Source organism: Aotus nancymaae, unplaced genomic scaffold (genome assembly GCF_030222135.1).
Source record: "Aotus nancymaae isolate 86718 unplaced genomic scaffold, 86718_ANA_hifiasm-v0.15.2.pri h1tg000079l, whole genome shotgun sequence".
NCBI lineage: Eukaryota > Metazoa > Chordata > Mammalia > Primates > Aotidae > Aotus > Aotus nancymaae.
The window spans coordinates 16,974,995-16,998,488 of NW_026988494.1; the positions used below are offsets into that span (position 1 = coordinate 16,974,995).

At 38.9% G+C, this 23,494-nt stretch overlaps 1 protein-coding gene across 12 annotated transcripts in view; it reads right to left on the reverse strand.

Annotated features, from left to right (window-relative positions):
* PSD3 (pleckstrin and Sec7 domain containing 3) overlaps nt 1-23,494 on the reverse strand; it is a 674,493-nt gene that overhangs the window by 18,195 nt on the left and 632,804 nt on the right. For all 12 annotated transcript variants that reach the window (XM_064368706.1, XM_012435239.3, XM_064368707.1 and 9 more), the window contains one exon: nt 10,186-10,329. In XM_064368706.1, coding sequence (XP_064224776.1) covers nt 10,186-10,329 — 144 coding nt within the window. The remainder of the gene's footprint in view (nt 1-10,185; nt 10,330-23,494) is intronic.

Genomic DNA, 23,494 nt, shown 5'->3' on the forward strand with positions numbered 1-23,494 from the left:
CCCTGCTGTTCCTTTTCTCAGGGCCCAACCAGTAGCTACGACTAGGAGTAGAAAGCAGGTGCTTTAACCTCTGAATAACAACACTGTCATCTTTGTGGAGAAGAAAGAGGATAAATGAGTTGTTAAGGAGAGTATGCAATTCCTGATGAAAACTAATTTTAAAATACTATGATTTCTCTCATTCTTTATACTGTTTCTCCAGCTTTCAAAATCCTTTCTTTAAACTCAGTTTGTGTAAGTATTCAGTTTTTCATCTCTTTTTCAAAACTAAAATCAAAATTATTTAAGTCTACAAAGCTTACTTAGAAAATATCACACATTTTATTTTCTAGGTGGAAAATTCAAGAATAAATTGTCCAGTTCCAATCCACAAACAGAGCAACCTTATAAAGATCTGCCATCCACAAGGCTTCTGGCTCTGGCTATTCCCAAAGGTCTCACCCAGCTTGGCCTTGTGATGGTTTTGACTATAGCTGAGTATAACATTTAAAAAGAAAACACATCCTGTTTGGATTAATGGGATTAACAGAGTTTGTTGTTCAGCAAAGTGGAAAAGAAAATTAGCCTCTGAAACACAAGGATAGAAAGTTAAGGTTCTACTTACCCAAGATAAGTAATCTGGGCTAAAGAAGTACTGCTATGTGGATAAGACACGAAATTTAGCTTAAGGATAAAAGTTTGTCATTCATTAAATTTTTCCTTATGTAACTTACATCTTCTAAAACAAACAAAAAAAGGTAGCTTGTTATGATGACATTTTAATATAGGGCATGTGCTTGATCTTTTGGTTTATATTTTGCTTTTCCTTCTGATTGTACTGGAATTTCCTAAAGTCATACCAGGAGTCATCCCTCAGAAGCACATTCCCAGAGTTCTTCATGATAGTTTGTGTGTCACACTCACAGTTCCAAAAGGGCTAATGCCAGTCTTAATGAGACAGGGTCAATCTTTCCAGAAAATCCTTAAAGTGTGATTTGAGGAAGAGCTGAAGGAACTATGCTCTAAACTACCTTCCCCAGTGATCTCCTAAGTCATTTCATCATGAAGATTTATTTATTCCTTTTGGACCTGAAGTTTTTTTTTTTTGACAGTCTTGCTCTGTTGCCCAGGCTGGAGTGCAATGGTATGATCTTTGCTTACTGCAAACTCTGCCTCCCTGGTTCAAGCAATTCTCCTGCCTCAGCAAGTAGCTGGGATTACAGGTGCCTGCCACCATGCCCACCTAATATTTTGTACTTTTAGTAGAGATGGGGCTTTGCCATGTTGGCCAGGCTGGTCCCCAACTCCTGACCTCATGTGATCCACCCGCCTCGGTCTCCCAAAGTGCTGGGATTAAAGGCATGAGCCACTGTGCCCAGCCTGGATATAGTTTAAAACTTTCTGAATTCCCAGTTTAAGTGACTCTTTAAATGGGAAGTACCATAAGTAGTCATCTTACCAGTTTGTATTCAATTTTGAGCTTGTCTTGGTAAAGCACCTTTCAACCCAAGGAGTTAGTGAGCCACAAGTTATGTGTGGCTATGAGACATGCCAAATGGGGCTAGACTGGATTGAGATACGCTGTAGGTATAAAACAAACACTAGATTTTGAAGATTTGATATGGAAAAAAGAATGGAAAATATTTTTGACATACTATGTAGAAATTGTAAAATCTCACTACAATTAACTTCACCTGTTTCATCTATTTATTCATTGTGTTGAAAACATTTAAGATCTATTATCCTTAGGAAATTTCAAGTACATAATACATTATTATGAAATATAATCACCATGTTGTACATTAGGTCTCCAGAACTTATGCATCTTATGACTGCAAGTTTTATCTTTTGATAAACATCTACCTACTTCCCTCCAACCCCCACCTCAACCCTTGGTGACTACCCTTCTACCCTCTGTTTCTTTGTGTTTGAGTTTTTTAGATTCCACATATAAGTTGCACAGGTTGCAGCTGCTCCATGGTTCAGGTATATGAATGCCAGGGACATGTTTGCTGGCTTGTACCTCCAGTTGGAGATGAGGGAACATGGTGGTTCTGCTAGCTCAAGAGCAGGTCTGCCTTTGGTAAGTCATCTGGGCTGTTTCTCTAGACAACAGGGGCATGAGCTTGCAGCAATTCAGCCAGGCTGGGATTAATTTCTCTGGTATGCAGGACCTGAGTTCACAGTTGTTCCTGAGCCCAAGTGCTGAGCACCCACCCACGTAAGCTTGGTGGAATGCTGATGGAGACCCAAGATTGGAGGAGCACAGAGGCTACTGGCTCTCAGAGCAGGACACACTTCAGTAGTGGATCTGGTTTCAAGATGGTGCCATACTGTAGCAGCTTACATAAAGAGGGTAAAGTAAGGTACATACAACTTATGCTCCTAATCTGAAGCAATGTAGCTGTGTGAATTACAGGCAGCTCCTCAAACTAGGCTCAGGGCTTGCTATGGCTGTGGTATACTCTTGTAGTAAGAACTGCAGGTGTCTTCAGTGGCAATGGAAGCTGGTGGGAATCTTTTGCTTACCTTTTCCCCTGAAGGGGTGGTCCCTCTTGGCTCCAAGCTAATCTTAGCAGGGAAGATGAGTTGGCAGAGGCTGGGTGCCCCATCACCTCCACTATGATGCCTTCCTGGCCTTCTGAACACTACAGGGATCTCACCATTCCCTTGCTGCACTCGAACGCTTTCCCTCTGACCTCTAGTTGAGTTTTAGTTGTTTTTGAGAGGGGCATAAGTGCCAGGTATGTCTAAGCTATCTTGCAGACATCAGTTCTTAACTCCTTTTCATTTCTGCTTTCAAGATTCTCTGTGTTTAATTTTTGACAGTTTGATTATAATATGTCTTGGTAAATTCCTCTTTGGGTTGAAACTGATTGGAGGTCTTTGAGATTCATGTGCCTGGATGTTTATACTTTCTCCAGATTTGGGAAGTATTCAGTCTTTAAATAAGTATTCTTTAAATAAACTTTCTGCCATGTTCTCTCTCTTCCCCTTATTATCTTCTATGATGCAGTGATTAGCTCTCTTGATGGTGTTCCATGAGTCCTGTAGATTTCTTTCTTCCTTCCTTTTCATTCTTTTGCCTTTTTTCCCACCTCTGACTGGATTTTTTAAAATGACATGCCTTCAAGTTTATAGCTTCTTTCTTCTGCATAATGAAGTCTGCTGTTGACACTTTCTATTGCATTTTAAAAATGTCATTCAGTATATGCTTTAGCTCCAGAATTTCTGTTTGGGTTGTTAAATAATTTCTCTTAACTGAACTTCTTTTGTTCTTGTATTGTTTTCCTGATTTCACTGAGGAATGAATAAACTCTTATATTCTTATCTTTGTATTCTTGTGGCCCACTGAGTTTTCTTAAAATAATTATTCTAAATTCTTTTTCAGGCAATTCATAGATGTCCATTTCTTTAAAGTTGGTTACTAGAATATTATTGTATTTTTTTGATTTTTACTGGATTGTGTTACTCAACATCTTGCATTGCTGTTTTTCCATTTGAAGAAGCAGTTATCTTCAGTCTTTAGTCTTGGGGTGAGAAATACTTTCTCCAAACAGCACAGCTAGGGATTTTGAGCCTCTCTCAGACCTTTTCTATGGACATGTCTACTCTATACTTCTCATTCCAATTAGGGGGTCATTCTTACATTGTATGTGTTCTCTTGATCCTGCAAAGTTGAGTGCTGAGAGCCTCCCATTTGTGTCCCCTAGGTCAGTGCCTTGTAATACTCAAGTTTGTGTGTCCTCTCTGAATCCCAGAGTTGAGTTCAGTGAGAGTATGGGAGGTCATCTGCACTTGCTATCTGCAGTACATGCATTGGGAGCTGGCCTGGAGTGGGGCTGGGGGTGTGAGATGCATGGAGCATTTGGAGTGCCTGTGGACCAGCTGGGGGAAGGGATCTATAGGCTGAGGTATCCCATGCAGCTTGTGGGGAACTTGTCTTTTCAAAAGCATCTGTTATCATTTAAATATTACAATTCAGAGTAGCTCTTAGTCCTCTTTCATTATGTAATACAAAATGCAACTCCAAATGACAAGGCAAAGATTATGTCTGTATTATTAACTAGACTAAGGGTATGAACAAACTGTTGATCTTAGATCTCTAGCTTTTGACTCAGAATTGTAATACAGAATCTCTTTGACTTGTGATAGGGTTATATCCCAATAAACCTATAGTAAGTTGAGAATATCACAAGTCAAAAATACATTTATACCACCTAACCTGTTGAACATCATAACAGTCCAGCCTACCTTAAATGTGCTCAGAACATTTATATTAACTTACAGTTGGGCAAAATTATCTAACTCAAAACTATTTTATGATAAAATGTTGAATATCTTATATAATATACTAAATACTGTCCTGAAAGCATAGCACTTTTGTACTATCATAAAGTCAAAAAATTATAAGTCAAACCATCTTAAGTTGGGAACCATCTGTACTTAGCATCTCACTAAAAAAAGAAAAGTCTTAAATTTCCCCAAGGATTTTATTAACCTACGCTATCTCAGTTCCTCAGATCCAGACATATAATCACCTTCGTCATGTCTTCTGTAAAGGAGATAGCATTTGATTCCAGGCTAGACTTACTAAGATTGAGACTTTTGCTACTAATCTTCTTTAAGTAGGTTAACATAACTTCTCCATTGCTTTCACTAGGAAAAACAAGGGAAATAATGGCTGCCTTTGCATTTTTATGATCCAGACCACTTGTAACTTAATAGCTAGAAAATTTTGTTTCAGAGGGTGGGTTTGCCTTGTAACAATTGGCAATGTATTGAGATATGCCTCTGTACTGCTCCTGTGAAAGGAAAAGTGATCTAGATTATGGCCCCTAATGTGAAAATTACTTCCCCAATGTTGACAAGCAAAAATAAACAATCTGAGAAAACAGGGCTAGGATTACAACCAGAAAATGTGCTCAAAAGGAAATATACCAAACTACCCAACACTACACACTATGCAACAAGACACCCAACAGTAAAACTAAAGGTTTTCAACTTGAAATTTGTATTATCTATGCTTCAGATACAAACTATTTGGGGCTTCCCTAATGACTCTGAATGGAATGTATTTGTTTTCTCTAATATATCAATTTTGGAAGGAACTGTGCTGTTTTAAATGTCCCAAGAACTAGAAATTCAGAAAAAGGTGCATCATGCTTCAAGACTGTCCTAGATTTTTAAGAAAATATTCTGTCCCAAGAAATTTATAAGTTACATTATCGTGGGCATTTGCTGTTTCTAAAATTGAATTTCCTAGCCATGTGGCTGGTGTGGGCCCTAACTGTCTTAAGCCATAAGCATATGCTACTCTGGGTCACAATTCAGGAGTGGGTATTCAGCTGAATTCAAGCCCATTAAGTCAAGTGACCTTTATTCTAAGTCTTTGGTTTCAGTCAAGAGGGAAGTGGACATTCTCTTTTTTCCTGCTGGATTGGAACCTGAAAACACATATACCCGGAAGTATCTTCATTCTAAGCATGAAGGGACTATTAATTCCAAGCCCATGTTCAAAGATCTAACTAATACTTAAATCATATAAAACTGGCTGCAGCCTCTACTATAGGGTTTACAAACTCAAAAGGCTTCAGGGACCAGAGCAATGACACAAACTATAGAAAGCTATCAGATGTGAGACATTAATAACAGGAAATGGTGGGAAGGACAAGGCCTGTCTTTCCTAAATGCGTTGAAATTACCATTAAAACAAAACAACATTATGTGGGCCAAAGAAAACAAGTTGACATTAGGTGGGCTGGCCACATCAAATTCATTGGCCTTGTGTCCGGAGGTTTTCTACTTGGCTTTACAATGACCTGAAAGCCAGCTATTAACCTGACCTTCAGCAATTCCTCTGTGGTAACTCTCTTGCAGTCCAGTCATGGTTTTAACAGGCTTGGGCTGCTATATCTTCTCCCTCTCCCTACTTGGGTCCAGCTCAACTTAAGGATTATGCCAACATCTGTAATCATCTTAAATGTTGCATTTGTAACTTCTTAACTGTTGCATGCAAAATATCTTGAAATAAATAGCATCATCTCCTTCTAGTTGCTGTTGATTTTAAAGCTGAAGAAACAGAAAACCAAAATATTAGGGCCAACTGCATCGCTGTCAAGGGAATTTCTTTAATGGTTTTGTGTCTTAAGGGGCCCAGGTGTTTTCCAGAACAGCTCAACCAACTGTGCTTTGTTTGGAGCCTTGTAAATTTTTGTATCTGACACAAAACATCCATCTGCCCCAGAACTTGATCTGCTTCCTAATGTACCAGAAGCACAGGGATCAATGAAATATTTTTAAGTAAAATGAGAACTGAATACAATGTAAAAAAGTAAATTTATAAGGAAATGTGGCTATTTCTGGTATTTATTTCTTAAAACTGGGAAATGATGGTGAGTTTCTCATGTAGACTTAACATGATTAACAGCTGTTTTAGAAGTAAAATTAGATTCCAAGCCACAGCTTGGAGGGTACCAATTCAATCAAAAACAAAACATCCCTTCCCTTAGAGTTAAGTCAATGAATAAAGCCCATTCCGAGTGAAGTCTACTGCTTTAAGTAAAAGTGAATCTTTTTCTAACAGGATAAGATGGCAGTTTCCTTGCTCTCTGTAGATTTTTTTTTAAACCCTAAACCTATTTATTTACCAGAATTTCTAATTATTTACTGTCAGTCAGAGGTTGAACAACTTCTAAGGCATAGAAAGAGCTGTAAATTTGGGTCACCATGAAGCATTGTTTGTACTCAAACCAACCTGAGATTTAAACGACTGAAATGCATAAAATTAGGAACACTCCCGGTGTTATTACTAACAGCTTAATATTCTGTCAAAATAAAAGTGATTTTCCTTACCAAGACTTGTGAAAATTGTAAGAATTGCTTTGAAACCAAGGGAGGCTCTGTTGAGGAGGACCAACCACAGGAGTAGGTGAGAGCACTCATTCATGCCTGTGATCTTCCCTGGTGATTAAAGTCCCTCTTCCTGTCACTGCCCATCTGTGGGCTCCCACTGAAATGCAGACACTGCTGTCTGTTCTCACCTGGGTGAGAATAGACACAGGTTTGTTTTCATGGGAGCTTCTGGTCCTGTTAAAATAATTAATACTAAGGTTTCTCAGAGAATTACTCCTTTTTTTTTTTTTTTTTTTTTGAGATGGAGTTTCGCTCTTGTTACCCAGGCTGGAGTGCAAAGGCGCGATCTCGGCTCACCGCAACCTCCACCTCGTGGGTTGAGGCAATTCTCCTGCCTCAGCCTCCTGAGTAGCTGGGATTACAGGCACATGTCACCATGCCCAGCTAATTTTTTGTATCTTTAGTAGAGACGGGGTTTCACCATGTTGACCAGGATGGTCTCAATCTCTCGACCTCGTGATCCACCCGCCTCGGCCTCCCGAAGTGCTGGGATTACAGGCATGAGCCACCGCGCCCAGCCCTACTCCTTCTGATATTATCTTTTATATACAATAATACAATTTCATTCATGTCATCAACAAACATGCATCAGTCAGTGTTCTAGCAACTGGGAAAAGTGGTCAATAACTCTCATGTCCCCTATTCAGGGAATGAAGCGACCTGCTCAGGGAAAGCTGCTTATGAAGGAAAGGATGCTGTGCAAAGACTCCCCGCAAGCACTCATAAGAGACAAATTCTGGTGGCTGCAATAAGAGCAAAGCAAACTCTATATGATATACGACTTCAATGTTAATTTAAGTTAGTGAAAAACAATTGTTCACTTTTTAAAAAGCACTACTATTATAAAACCCTTTCTAGATGACAGCTGAAATTTTCCCTATTCATGACATGAATATCAGCTGTACCAATTCAGGTATCCTTGCGGCCTTCTGATAGACACAGGTGAAGGAGCTTGACAGACAAGTCAACCTGCTTGACGTATTAGCATATGGGTCTGATGTTAATCAGTGTTGGAATGCAGTTTGCAAGCTCACTGAGGTGATGATTTGATGAAAGCAAGACTTAATCTCTGCAAAGCCTGGTATAACTTCATATTAGGAATTGAAAATGCTGGTTTCTGGTGGATTACAGTTTCTGAAAAGAGGCAGCACCGTAGACTCAAAAGCAGGGAGGGCTCCTAGCAATGGGAACCTTTCCATGGCCTTGCAGCCACCCCCCACCTCCTGGGGAAAGGCTCTTCCTGCTTGGGCATCAAGGGCTCCAGCGAGGTGCTGAGTGCTGGAAGCAGGGACCAAGGTGTTGGGAAATTTAATTAGCATGTGCGAAATCAAATAGACCTATGGCTTAAAGCTACTGCAGAAGTGTGAAAAATAATGATTGCTTTTTGAGAACTCCCATTTCCCAAGAATGAACACACCTGGGGAAAGATGAGCTGCTTAGTTTTTGTTGTTGGGTTTTTAAAAATACATATTTTTTCAAGTTTTTTTTTGCTGTTAAGGCTTCTGCAGTTTTTGCTAAGAAACATTTACCTTTACCAAAATAAATATTTCTCTTAGTATAGTTCTCTGCCCAGAGCAAGGATTGGCGTGATCATCAAGAAAGTAGTACATGGATCTGTAGTGGAAGTGCCATTTTTTGAATCAAATGCTACATTTGATAACAGAAGTATTATAACTCAGAGACTTTTTAAGGCTTCCATGAAATTTTATCCCATTCAGCAAGCTCACATAGAGCAAAGGCTGGAAATGAACTTAAGCTTACAGTGTTGGGTAAGGTGAGGTATTATGCAATCCACTACAGGTACAAAGACAAATGAAAATAACTACAGCATAACGAAGATTGTGGCAAGTACTGTAACAGATGAATCCCAGTTAGTAGATCTAAAGCAGGGTTTTCGTGGCTGTATCCTCAAAAGATGAAGAGGACTTTCAGAAATGAAGATCATGGGAAGAAAATCTGAGGCAGAAGAAAGTAGGTGAACAAAGGTATAAACGTGTGTTTGGGGAAGTGGGCAGAAATGTGACTAACATAGGGAGGCCGGTCTGGGAAAGACGGAGGTTGTGTAAAGGTGGAGATGCCAAATCCTCTCCCATGAAAGAACTGAGACTTTCTTTAGGAGGTAATTGCGTGATGGGAATAGGGGGAAACCACAGGCAGCTGTTGAACAGAGGAATGTCATCATCTTGGGTTCAGCTTCAGAAAAATAGCTGGCTAAAGGACTTAGGATGAACTGAAGAAAGGAGAGAGAAGTGAGAGAGGAGAAAGCCAGGGCACAGCAGAGGAAGTATTTATAAAGCAACGCAAGGAAGGGACAGGTGTGAGATGCCGCAGAGACTGATCGCTAGGATTTGGACACTTAGAAGATTTGAAATTTCAAGGCTGAGAAGGAAATCAGATGGTAAGATGGAAATGAAGGAGAGGAACGATGAGAAGTAAAAGGGACCAGAGCTACAATGAACTTAAGAACAACTAAAGACAGATTCAGCACACCCAACAGAAAAAAACAAAAAAAGGGTCAAATTAGTCAAAATAATTAATTCTTTTTATGTTAGATTGCATGCTACCTACTTAAAAAGACACTTTCAATATCTGAAGGTAGAGGTTAAGGGAGTCAGGGGACCCCCGTATAACCCTGACATTAATTTGGAAGAAAACTGAGCCAAAGGAAATATCCGGAAATACACTGTTTTCAACTTGTGTTTAAATTTTACACTTTTCCATGCCAGAGCATATGGATCCTCACCATTCTTTTTAATAAGCACACTCACTGTATAGATGGATGTGTCACAACTTAATTTATCAACCCCCTTCTGAAGGGCAGTGGGTGGCAAGACGAAAAACACACTGGTGATGCCAAACAGCAATAATGTGCAGGAAAAAGCTGATGCCTCACCTCACCCTGTGGCTCATTTCCTCTCTTGTGCTTTTTTTTGACTCCAATTCTGCCGGAAGAGACACAGGGACACAGAAAGCAGCTGTCTACCCCGGCATGTCCCTCTCCTGTTCTTTCTTTTTCTTCCCATCACAGCAGGCGCACACTATTCCAGGCAGGCTATTTGCTTTTAAGTGTATAAACTGCCAGTTACTCTTTGATGTTTGTTTGGCGCTTAAATAGAATTACAAACAAGAGGGGTCACCTTGACCTAGACCTTGCCAGGAGCTCCCAAATTAGAGCCAGGGCCAAGATAAGCCTCTCACAGTGACAGTAGCTGCAAAGAAAAATACCACCTCATGGACAAATCATAAGATAACTCAGTAATTGGCATTTATTCACATTTAGAGGAAACATACCTCAAACTCCAGATAGTGGTCTTTCAATTTGTACTCATCGACATCCTTGGCTTTGACCTTCTTGTCAGGGGGATACGAGCGGTGCTCGGCCAGCTCGGTGGTGATCTGCTTCAGCTTACTTTCGTGTGACTTCAGCTGCTCCTCCTGCAGAAAATTGTGATGCCATTTAGTGTTCAAAAAGACAAGTCAATAACAAAGCATAGCATACTTTAAAACAATCCCTTATGTTGAATAACTTTAATTCATTAAAACAGCCCAATGTGCCTCTGCTGCTACATCCTTCCAGCTTTCTCGTGCCCCTGTTCACATATTTCATATATTCCTTCCCAGGATGGCAATCAAGGCCAACTTCTTTAACCAGGTCTCGTGTCATAACATCACATAGCTTCAGAGCTCTTTATCACATGTAACTGCCCGTGAGTTGGGACTAGGCCTTAAGAGATACCCTGACAGGTACTTTACCAGCTGAACAGTTAAGCACCTAGCATGACAGCTGCATACCTTAGTTTCTCCATTTCATGCCCACTCAGCAGTGCTGCCAGTTTTTCCATCCATTCAGTGAATGAACTGACATCTTCTATCTGCATATTTTTTTTCCTTTTTGAAAGAAGCAGTGCTACAAATATTTCTTCTCTGAAGCTTATCAGATGGTATTCTAAAAAATGCAGCTATCTCGCTTTTTTCTCTCCAAAGCAGCAGAGGTTGTTAGTTCCTTCAACTTCATTGACTCAAAGCAGCCCTTTAGTGAAAATATATCTACCTATTCAGCGATTATTGCCTTAATAGCATTATTACAGGTACCATGCACCAATGTAATAAGGTTGATCCTACGTCAAAGGACTTCCATTCTAAGGGTACCATTTATATCACCTTAGCAATAGGCTACCTAAAAAGATATGCTACTGAACCTTCTGGTAGCATTTAAAAAACATTCTTGGAATTCTCTTGCATTCTTGAAAACGTATGACTCCTCACTGTTCCATTTTCACATGCAAATTATCCAAACTTCACACATACAATAGGATAAAGGGGTGAAGGCAAATGAAACAGATCTGATTAACTTAGATGATAGATATATTTTATATAACATCAACATAATTTCAGAATACCAAAATCTTGTAGAAGGAGGAGAATAATTTTTTTAAAAACCAGACAATGAAAAACTATGGGCACTAAATTAAGATTATATAACATCATTGTAAATTTAAACAAGATGTCCAGAAATTATAAGTGTCACATATAATAACTATCTTAGGGACTTTGTAATAAGGTACATCTTAAAAGCCAAACAATGACAACAAAACCCAAGTCAAAAACATCAAAATAGAAGAAAACAATGACAAATAAATAGCAGAGTACACAAATGGAAAAATGAACAAGAAAGGTGTCATGAACATGTGGAGTGATCTAAAAATGACAAGATTCATTTCTAAATGCCAACTGTAAGAAAACAAAATAAAATGCTCCGAGAAGTCCAGGGAAAAAAGAAACCTATGGTGAGATTTCAGAAAGGAGTCTACATCTCCAAACCTATTATTTGTATACTGATAATGCTGAATGTCAAAAATGTTTCTGGTAGCTTTTATTTACAACTTCTTACTCATCTATTAATTTCACCCAAGGAGACTATCAACTATGCTGTGTATTGAATGTGTCCACTCAACATTAATGTTGAAGCCTTAACCTCCAGTATAGCTGTACTTGAAAATGGGTCCCTAAAGAAGTAATAATGGTTAAATGAGGTCATAAGTGTGGGGCACATATCCAATAGGATTAGTGCCCTTATGTGAAAAGACATTGTGTGAATGCACCAAGAGGAGGCGGTGGCGGCCATCTATAGCCCTAGGAGAGAGCCCTCACAATACATCAACTCTGCTGGGACCTTGATTTTGGACTTCCAGCCTCCAGAACAATGAGAAAATAGATGTCTGCTGTTGAAGCCACCCAATCTATTGTATTTTGTTATTGCAGCCTGAGCTAAGAAAAACTATATCAATAGTTTTTATATAAAGTCGTTTTCCTTTGTGTATTTACTGCAATATGTAAATTACCTAATAGACTTTTTGTCAAATAATATTTAGTGACTAGACCACTTCAAAAAAAAAAGCATGATGTATTTTCCTTCTTTTCTAAAAAAAGTTTCAGATATATAAAGTCATATTGAATGATGTATAAAAAACACTCATATATCTAACACAAGAATTTAAGAAATAAAATAGAAATAAATTGAAACTCCCTGCACATACATGCTCATCTCATTCATTTTCAGTGTCATTCATATACGGAGGTATGTAATCATAAAAATACTGAAGTGTAGCCGGGCTCAGTGGCTCACGGCTGTAATCCCAGCACTTCAGGAGGCCGAGGTGGGCAGATCATCTAAGGTCAGGAGCTTGAGACAGCCTGACCAACACGGTGAAACCCAGTCTCTACTAAAACTACAAAAATTAGCTGGGCATGGTGGTGCGTGCCTGTAATCCCAGCTACTCAGGAGGCTGAGGCAAAAGAATTATTTGAACCTGGAAGGTGGAGGTTGCAGTGAGCCGAGATCGTACCACTCATTGCACTCCAACCTGGGCGACAGAGCAAGACTCCGTCTCAAAAAAACTCCAAAACCAAAAACCAAAAAACAGAAGTGTATTCTTTAGGTTTTATACTTTATATAAAAACCAATTAAAGGCTTTCTTTTTTAACTTTTTTTCCACTCAACAGGTTTTTAAGATTTGTCTACATGTATGCTCTAGCGCCTGCCTCTTAAATCATTGTGTAATATCCCATTGCGGGATGCATTACAATTTTGTTTAAGGATATTTAGCTTGTTGTCAGATCTCCTATTTTGGGATTTTCTTTCCCTGTTATAAGTGATGTTGCAACAGACATTCTTACATGTCTTCTAGGGAATCTGAGCAAGAGTTTTTGTGTAGTGTGTCACCAAGAGTTGGCATTTCTGGGTTTTAGAATATGCACATCTTTAAGATGACTGTTTTCTGAAGTGTTTTTATCTGTTTATGTTTCCACAGCAGGTCTGAAAGTTCTCTTTGTTTTACGGCCTTGTCAAAATATGATATTATACTTGTAAATTTTTGCTAATTTCATAGGTAAGAAATGATAAGCCACTGTGATTTGAATTTACGTTTCCCTGAATATGAGCGAGGATGAGATTTTGTTAATAGATTTACTTGGTTTCCTCTTCTGTGAATTACTGGACTCATTTTTCTATTGGGTTGTTTGCCTTTTAAAAGATAGATTTGTATCATTACAGTTATTTATATGTCAAGAAACCAAACTCTTTATATTTTTGACTAAGAAAACGATTAGAATCCAAATACTTTAAAAAAAATAAGATTTTATGTAATTTGGTAAAAGAATTTACAAACTTTTCTACTTTTGCACTTTGGGTCTATGCAAACATACTTTTAGATGTTTTCTTCTTCCAAAAGCTTTAGATTTAGGCTTTCAGATTTTGAATATTCAAATGTCTCTTTTTCTGTTGAATAAATCCCAATTTCTACTTATTTTAATGAGGAGTACAGGCTACAATGACAATATACACAACATCTTATATTTTTCACCTTCCTCCTGATACCAGGGCTTGCCAGGGCTTGTTCACTGTTACCAAGCTATGTTTATCAACCTGTAGCATAAAGGGCTAGTCATTTAGGCTAAATTTTTATGAAGGACTAACAGAAGAAGTGCTGATGTTCAATGTGCAATGCTCCACTGCTATTTCACTGCCTTCATAGAGCAGGAGTCAATAAAGTCATCTCAAAATAAAGCATTTTAAAATCACATCTCCTTAAAACTGTCCATTTTGAACAGTGAAATATAAATGTCAAGTGGCTCTTACGGACATAGCCTGATCATGCAAATTATTCCAGTGCTAGAATCCCGTGGTAAGGAAGATAATTATTTTCCTCACACACTCACACAAAAAAACCAATGGTAAAAATAAAGTGGGAGAGAGGCTGCGGCCATGGAGGTGTCACAATCTCAGACTCAGGACAATTACATTTGTAATGGACATGATGAAGAAAGACAAAGAAGGAATTCATTTTTCCCCCTCCCTTTTGTCTTTCCTTTTACAATTCTGTAAGGATGCCTACTTACTGTTTTTAGAAGGTCATATAGCAAGAGAGATTTCAGAGATGGCAGAAAATTACTATATCTGATCAAGTAAAGAAAGGGCATGAAGACAGGAAATAGCACAAACTCATAAAATTGTTTTAAGTTAGGAAGTGACAATTAAAAAAAAACTTAAACTGAAAATACTAGATACAAGAAAAGTTGTTGTGGTTATATGGCAATAGATTTAAATCATTAAGACTTTTCATAATATATATAATAATATTTTAACTAAAAGGCAAGTTTTAGATGTCACTGAAGATTTCACTTTTTCAGATAAGGGGCTAATATCCAAAGTATTTAAGAAACTCAAACAACATAATAGCAAGAAAATAAAGCAAATAAAAAATGGCCAAAGGACGTTGCTATGGTTTCCTTGTATCCCATCCAAACTTCATGCTGAAACTTAAGAGATGGTGCCTTCTGGAAAGTGATTAAGTCTCTCATGAAGGGATTAGTGTCTTATAAAAGAGCTGGAGGAATCTAGATCAGGCCCTTTTTTGCCCCTCCATCTTCTGTCATGTGAGGATACAACATTTGTCCTCACAAATGTTGTGAGGAAAATTTGGAAAATTATATGAAGACTCCTTAAAAAACTAAAAATGGAATTACCAAATGATCTAGCAATCCCACTTCTGAATATGTAGCCAAAGAAATGAAATCATCTAAAAAATATATGGCATTCTCATGGTGAGATCATGCCTTATCTTCTTCAAGAAGAGGGAACAGCTCTTGGCTGCAGCATTATTACAACAGCTAAGATCTAGAAGAGACCTAAGTGTCCTTTGACAAATGAATAAGGACAATGTGGTGTATATCTACAATGGCATATTATCCAGCCTTAAAATGAGGAAATTCTGTCATCTGTAACAACATGGACAAACCTGGAGGACATTTCGCTAAGTAAGCCAGGCACAGAAAGACAGATATTGGATGATCTCATATATGGAATCTAAAAAATAAAGAGAATGGTGGTTACCAGAGGCTGGGGGCGAGCTCCTGGGGAGACGCTGGTCAAAGGACACAAAACTTCAGACAGGAGGAATAATTTCTATTGATGCACTGTGTATTTCAAACTTGCTCTAAGAGTAGATTTTAAATGTTCTCACCATAAAAAAAAGATATGGCAAAACGTCACAATTATACCCAGAAATACATATAATTATTATATGTCAATTCAAATTCATAAAAAAGATTTGATTTTTTTCCTACTTATATAGTACTTGGATTTTGAGAAAAACTTTGTAATTTCCTTTAAAATAGTAAGCTCTAATTTCATCTCTATGAAGACCATATTGCTCGACTGATGAGGCGATGGGAACAGGTAACTTGGCTGTTCAGGATCTTGCAGTGAGTCAAGGGCTGAGCTGGAGTCACAGCCCTTCTCCTGCCATGCACAGCCCAGGACCAAGGCCCAGAAACCAGCTTTTTATCTTTTTATACCAAGCGTAAGATTTACTTATCATGGAGAGAAGGATGAGAGAAAAGCTGTGAAAACTTAAAGGAAACGATAACATAGAAATACAGATGGCTCCAAGAGGGAAGAAGGAAGAACGAGAGAGAAGGCAGAGAGAACCGGAGAATGGAGAACACATTTATCCATTCACGAACCTCACCAAGCACCCACTATGGCAGGCTGTGCTGGGTGCTGGGAGTAAGAAGAGTGAACAACCACAGTTGCTGCCTCCAAGCTGCGGGATACAGAATCTTAGAAGTTCTAAGGTAATCTCAGCAATTTGGGAAGCTAAGGCAGGCAGATCACTTAAGGTCAGGAGTACGAGACCAACCTGGCTAACATGAGAAAACCCTGTTTCTACCAAAACTACAAACATCAGCCGGGTGTTGTGGCAGGTGCCTGTAATTCCAGCTACTCAGGAGGCTGAGGCAGGAGAATTGCTTGAACCTAGGAGGTGGAGGTTGCAGTGAGCTGAGATCGCACCACTGCATTCCCGCCTGGGTGACAGAGTGAGACTCGGTCTTGATAAAGAAAAACAAAAACACCAAACCTGAGTTTCTCCAGATCTCACCATCTCTTCCTCTTCTGCATTTCTGCAGCACTTAAATGTCTATCTCATATGCTTAGCACAAAATATACCCTGAACTGTGTGTGAAGTTTATCTCCTTTACCAATTACAAACTCTTAGAAAGGCAAAAATAGTCACTCTTTCTCCTTCTCTTAAATCCTCCGGCTGGGTGTGGTGGTTCACGCCTGTAATCCCAGCACTTTGGGAGGCCGAGGCGGGCGGATCACGCAGTCAGGAGATGGAGACCATCCTGGCCAACATGGTGAAACCCTGTCTCTTCTAAAATACAAAACAACAACAACAACAAAATACTCTAGAACCCAGTAAAGTGTTGAGCAGAGAGACATTATTTGGCAGTTTTTGGTTTTTAGACTTTACCTGCCTAACATTAACAAACACCTAAAGTTCTCGGAAGTTAAGGGCCAAGGCCATTGTCTCACCTATTTTTATAATGCCCACAAAACCTGACATAGGACCTGCTATACGGGATCTTTAGTAAACAGTGCCTGAACAAATGGATTTTTTTTTAAGTGAAGGTACAGAGGGGAGGGCTTAGACTGTTTCCTTTGTGCTGTCTTAAAGGAGACAGATGATTTTGAGGGTCATGACATATCTAGGAATCTGCAGTGCAATTTACAAATCGAATTGCTAAACACTGGAGCCTTATCAAAAAAAAGTGGTACTGAATTTAGAATAAAGAACCCCTGTCTTTGAGTTAGTTTGAGGGAGGCTCAATTTAAAAGATTTTATTTCATAATTTCATGTTTTAGACCTTAAAAACAGTGTTTAATGAGCACAGTATAATAGCTTCCACAGGATTTAATTACTTGTTTTATTGGGTACTTTATATATATTAAATACAGGCCTCTAAGGAATGAATTTTAAAAAATTATCCATTCTGGCAAAGTTTGGGTACCATTTAAGGCCACGCCAAAGAGTTTGAATGTGAAAAAAATGAGTCAGTTAAGGGTAACTGACATAATTAGAATCCTATTTTAGCCCGAACTGTAAAGGATGGATCAGGAAGATGTAAGATTAGTGGAAGAGAGATCACAGTGGTTACAGAAATCATCTGGGTCAGCGTATTCCAAAGTGGGGTGTGTGTGGCCCAGGCAAGATGACCCACTAGGGAGAATTTTAAAATCAGTACTGAAATATAATTCACATATCATACAAACACCTTTGCACCTCTAACTGTGCTGAACTCAGTTATGAGTTCAAAAAAACTTTAATGGATCCTTAGGCATTGGGAGAAAAATGAGATTTTTTAAAATTTAAGCACTATAAAATGTTAGGGTTTACCAATATTTACTATTGGGATTGACAGAAGGAAATGCAGTTTATTTAAAAAAGCATCACATATTAGAAGATATCTGCTGAAATATTTAGTACTGGGATAAGGTGAATAATTAAAAAAGTGAGTAGACCAGTGATCTAGGTAGAATACGACAAAAATCTCAAGGAGTAGGTGTAGAATACGAAAGATATTGGCCAGGTGTAATGGCTCATGCCTGTAATCCCATCACTTTGGAAGGCCGAGGTGGGTGGATCACCTGAAGTCAGGAGGTTGAGACCAGCCTGGCCAACATGACGAAACCCCATCTCTACTAAAAATACACAAATTTGCCAGGCATGGTGGTGCACGCCTGTAATCCCAGTTACTTGGGAGGCTGAGGTAGGAGAATCATTTAACCTGGGAGGCAGAGACTGCAGTGAACCAAGATGGCACCACTGCATTCCAGTCTGGTTGACAGAGTGAGACTCTGTCTCAAAAAAAAAAAAAAAAAAAGGAAAGATATTTAGTAGGTGGAAGTGACAGGACTTTATTACACAATGTGTGGAAATGGGCGAGTGGAGGCGCAGTGAAGAAAGAAACAAGAATGACTGCCTCTCCAGAAATCCCACAGCTCCTAAGGTCAGCTCCACTCGCCTGGCTCTGAGTGCCACTGCCTTGTGGTCACACCACAGGAGAGAAGGAGGGGTGAGGGTTACTTCAGTGTGAGAATCAAGCATAGGACTTTGCTTTGCTTCTGATCAACATCCATCTCAGGTCTGACCAAAAGAGTATTTAGTATTTATTACCCATGGCTTCAAACTTTTATAAGAGAATGGTTGGAATTCAAAGAAAACAGGCCTAGATATCAGGAAATGAAGATGACCTTGGGTACCATTCTCCGAAGAAACAAGGAAAGACCTGGGTAGGCAGAGGTTCTTACAGTTCAGTGTCTAAGTGTGATCTGGAGCCACCTGCCAGCCTGGTATAGATAAGAAATACAGATGTGTCCCTGGGCCCCAGCCTGGACTTGAATGACCTGGTGAGACTGGGAAATGTGCATTTTATGCAAGTTCCCACATAATTGTTCTGCACATTAAGGTTTGAAATGACTTCTCTGGCGGGGCAGAAAGAAGGTTATGAGCAGATTCCAAACAGGGCCAGCCATGCAGTTCTGTGTTTGGAGAGCTACACCAGAAGGAGAAGCAACAAATTTTCAAACTAGTCTTTCCACCCTCAATAGAAGAAAAATGTGCTCTGGCAACACTGCCATGAAAAACAAAGAAGGCAACTCCTCCTACACAGCAGAGTTGTTCATGAAGTACCACGCTGCACTCGTAATAATCAATTTTAATGATTAAGGCTGATGTGTTTTGCAGAGAAGACAAGAATAAATTAAAGCAAAGCCTACAAATGAGTGAGTGACAAATCTTTTAATTGAATGTCCAATTTTTTTCGAACACTGTTTATCTTTCTTTATCAATGTTTCCAGTGGGGCACTCATGTTTTCATACATGTATTTTGTAAATTAAAATTATCCAAAAAGTTCTGGCATTTAGAGGAGTCATAACCAGGTTGTGGAGGTATGGAAAAAGAAAAAAAAGATGGCTAAAGCAGTGGTTCTCAACAGAAGTGGGGTGGATTTTGACCCCAGAAAGTACTTGGCAATGTCTGGAGACATTTTTGGTTGTTAGAATTGGGGGGCTGCTATTGGTATCTAGTGGTTAGAAGCTGGGGATATGGCTAAACATCCGACAATTCACACGGCAGCCCCCTCCCCCCATGACAAAGAAACATCTACATCAAAACGTTAACGCTGCTGCGGTGAGTACGCCTGGGTTAAAGGATGTGAGCTAGTCTTTGAGGTACTGGAGGAATCCTAGGGGCAGCCAGACATCTTCCAGGATTCACTGGGCACACCATGACCCCAGCATAGATATTCCCAAGAGCCTCAGGTCCTACCTCAAATATGTGCTTAATTTTACGTATTTGTTTCTCAAAGGTAAAAATCTTGTCTTTAGAAAGAAATACTATGACTTGGCAAAGAAATAATACAGAGCTGTTGATAGAAAAACCCTTAAAAACATTCTAGAACCATCTCATTTTCTGGATAGAAAACTGAGGCTCACAGAGCAAATGCTGGGTGATGTAATTCAGTGGGGTGGGGGTGGTGGGGACAATCTCATTTCTTTCCAAATAAGTTAAATTCCTGAAATGACATGGTTACCTTGTCTTACATGACACTAGAGGATAGTTCTTTTTGGTTATTACTTTCTTATTTAAAATCTTCAATCCATAGCTCTGATTATACTACATATGCATTTTTTTTGTATCTCTGTGGATTTATGCCCAAAATGAAGGAAGATATTTAAAAAAATTGTGCATTCCATTTTTGGTTCCAGTGTAAGTCATCTGTTTGAAATAAGAGTGCCTACCCTGATAAAGGCGTTTGCTTGCCTGTTCTGGTAAAAATTCACAAACAGGTGAACACATTCATTTTCATGTGCATATGACTTACTAGTATACAGCCCCTAAATAGGAAAGCAATATATTTTTTAAAGTATAAAGTAAACATAACTACGGATTTTACAGTGAGGGAAAAACAAGGAAACACTCATATGTTGCTCTAAGCTACATAAATCTTCCATGAATGACTGCTTATTAACGTCCCTCTTTAGCTCAACTCACCTTCTTCCCTGGATCTTTTACACAACTGGATGTGAGAAAGACCCAATCTACTGACAAATAACAATGGAAAAGTTCACTATAAAATTAATAGAGCAAAAGACTCAATTTTGGAAGGTATTTTTTTTGCTTCTACTTACTCGATTTTTTCCCTCTCCTTACATCATGTAATGTGATTTACCTTTTATGCGATGTACTCTTAACGTGGTATGCTGGTTATATTAAGTATCCATATTTAAAGCAAGAGAAATGCATTTGCTTTAAGAGTTCATAGTTCAGTTGGATAGATGGAGATGTCCACCAACATATCTTCTGGTCATCAATAAGTGCACTCCCTTTCTCTTACAGTCATAGTGTATTTATTACCCTTAAAAATTAAATGCCATTGTGTCCTGTATGAACTTTACAGTAATAGTAATGCTTACAAGTAAGCATTCAATATATGTTAATGATAATTATGAATTAAAATCAAAAGAATCCTGAAACCATTGATCCTTCCTTCTTGCTAACAGTCTTTCTGTTTTTTATAACTATGGCAAGACCCGAGCATATTCCCCTCCTCCACTTCCTTATTACCTTTCATTCATTCCCCTGTCAAAGAAGACCAACGTGGTTTCTGTTCCCAAGACTCCAACAAAACTGTTCTTGCTAAGGCTATCCAATGCTTGTTCCCTCCAAATCTCATGTTCAAATTTGATCCCCATTGTCGGAGGTGGGACTTGGTAAGAGGTGTTTGGGTCATGGGAGTGAATCCCACATGAATGGCTTGATCCCACCCCTATAATAATGAGGTAGTTCTTGCTCTATGAGTTCAAGTGAGAGTGGGTTGTTAAAAAGTCTAGCACTCTCCCTTCCTCTCTCTCTTGCTCCCTCTCTGGCCATGTGACACAACTGTTCCCCTTTCCCCATCTACCATGATTTGACATTTCCTGAGATTCTTACCAGAAGCAGATGCTGATGCCATGCTTCTTGTACAGCCTGCAGAACTGTGAGTCAAATAAACTTCTTTTCTTTATAAATGACTCAGTATTCCTTTATAGAAACACAAAATGGACTGACACCTAATGACCTTCCAGCCACCAAATATGACGTATTTTTTGTCTAAATTTTACTGGACCTTCTCCCCCTTTTCTTGGCAATTCTCCCTGTTTGTTTGTATTATATCTAAGTAAACTTTTTGGAAAATTGCTTATCAAGTGCCTTAGTCTGCTTCTGAGCTCTGGCCACTGCAATATTTGGAGAAAGAAAGAAGAAAATGATCCAAGAAAGGAGCCTAAGAAGCAAGGAGGGAAATCAAGAGACAGTGAGGTAAGGCTCCACAGTCCCCAGCTATCCAGGCTACGGTGACAGCCTGTTTCCTACACTTCCATGAGCCACCAGAAACTGTCCATTCCACATTGTAAAGGTCTCACAGGTAATTCCACTATTATCCATTTCTTCTACAACTACCTTGGTTACCTCTCCTTTAGATTATTGAACATTTCTTTTAAATGGGCCTTTCCGCTTCTAGTAGTATCTTCTAATATTTTCTCATATTGTAAAGAGAATAATTTTTAAAGAAAAAAATTGATCACATTACTCTCCTGCTTAAAGCAATTATTATTATTATTTTTTAATATGGAATCTCGCTCTATCACCCAGTCTGGAGTGCAGCGGCGTAATCTCCAGTCACTGTAACCTATGCCTCTGGTTAAAGTGATTCTCCTGCCTCAGTCTCCCAAGTAGCTGGGATTACAGGTGCCTGCCACCACACCCAGCTAATTTTTGTATTTTTAGTAGAGACAGGCTTTCGCCATGTTGGCAAGGCTGGTCTCTAACTCCTGACCTCTGTCCACCTCTGCCTCCCCAAGTGCTAGATTACAGGTGTGAACCACTGTGCCCAGCCTTAAATTTATTATTTTAAGGATGCTGGGAACCACTGAAGCATCCAAAATCCTATATAGGACAAACAAGGCCTTTCACAATTTGGCCTTTGCTGACCTCCACAGAGATGAATTTCTTGCTTTTTCTCAATACTGTGCTCGCATCACAGTTAATAACTTGTGTGTGGTTCCTGCATTGAATGCTCTCCTAAGCCTTTGTTTCTCTGCTGGCTCATTCTCCTACCTCATCCTACATCTCACCTAACTGACTCTTATCCTTTAGCTTCACATTAGGCATCGCATTTCTTCCTTCAACTCCAAGGACAGGCTAGATAATGTCCCTTCCTTGAACTTCCATAGCTCTCTGGACTTATCCTTCCTGTACCTTTATCAAATTATATTACAATTACTTCTTTATTTATATTTGCCACATCTTCAGGAGAGGATCTGGGTTTCATCTGCCTTTCTAGCTCCATGGCCAAAAGCAGTCTCTGATGTACAACAGGCATATAATACACACGTATTAAATAAATCTATCATTGATAATTCTTCCTCTCTTGCCATGGGACACATCTTACAATATCAAAGATGTGTAGGGAGCTGGTTAATACCAAGACTTGGTTGATCATAGTCAGATAAAACTATCTCCATGTAATAAGAAATTCACAAAGACATCAAAGTAGCTTCCAAAATCTTCAACTAGTCAATGGCAAGGGGATACTGCAGACAGGTTTAAAATCAGCAAACCTGGCTTGTAGGCATTGTCCTTAGAAGAGTTTTAAGTGAAAAAGGACATGATAAAATAAGGCTATTAGCAAGATTAATCTGACAACAGAAGGAGACTTATGTAAATACACTTGGAGCAGAGTTCTGGTATACTTTATCTTCATTAACTTAGAAAATCCAAATGTTGCATTCAGCTCTGCTCTGAGAGGTAGGGAAGGCCCTTTCTCATTGTACTATGAGCAATGGATTCCTGAAAATATTTTTATATTCCTAGCACCAAACACATCCTGGAATATGGTAAACGCTCAATAAAAATGAGCTAATGAGTGAATGAATAAAAATCTTGTTACCAAGCCAGATTATGAGCTGGTGGTTAAAAAAAAAAAAAGCCAAACCATCAACTATGGCTAACAATGCACTAATATAAACTTTAGAAACTAAATCAACTTATGTGTCCTACTGAGACTCAATTATGTCAGTTCCTACATGACATGTAAAATCCAGTGTACAGCATTTTTGCCCCATTTATAAGATATGCTCTCACAGGGCAAGGTTTCTCACCTATCCCCCAAACATGGAGTACTATTCAAAGACAAATACTTACCACATTATTTCAC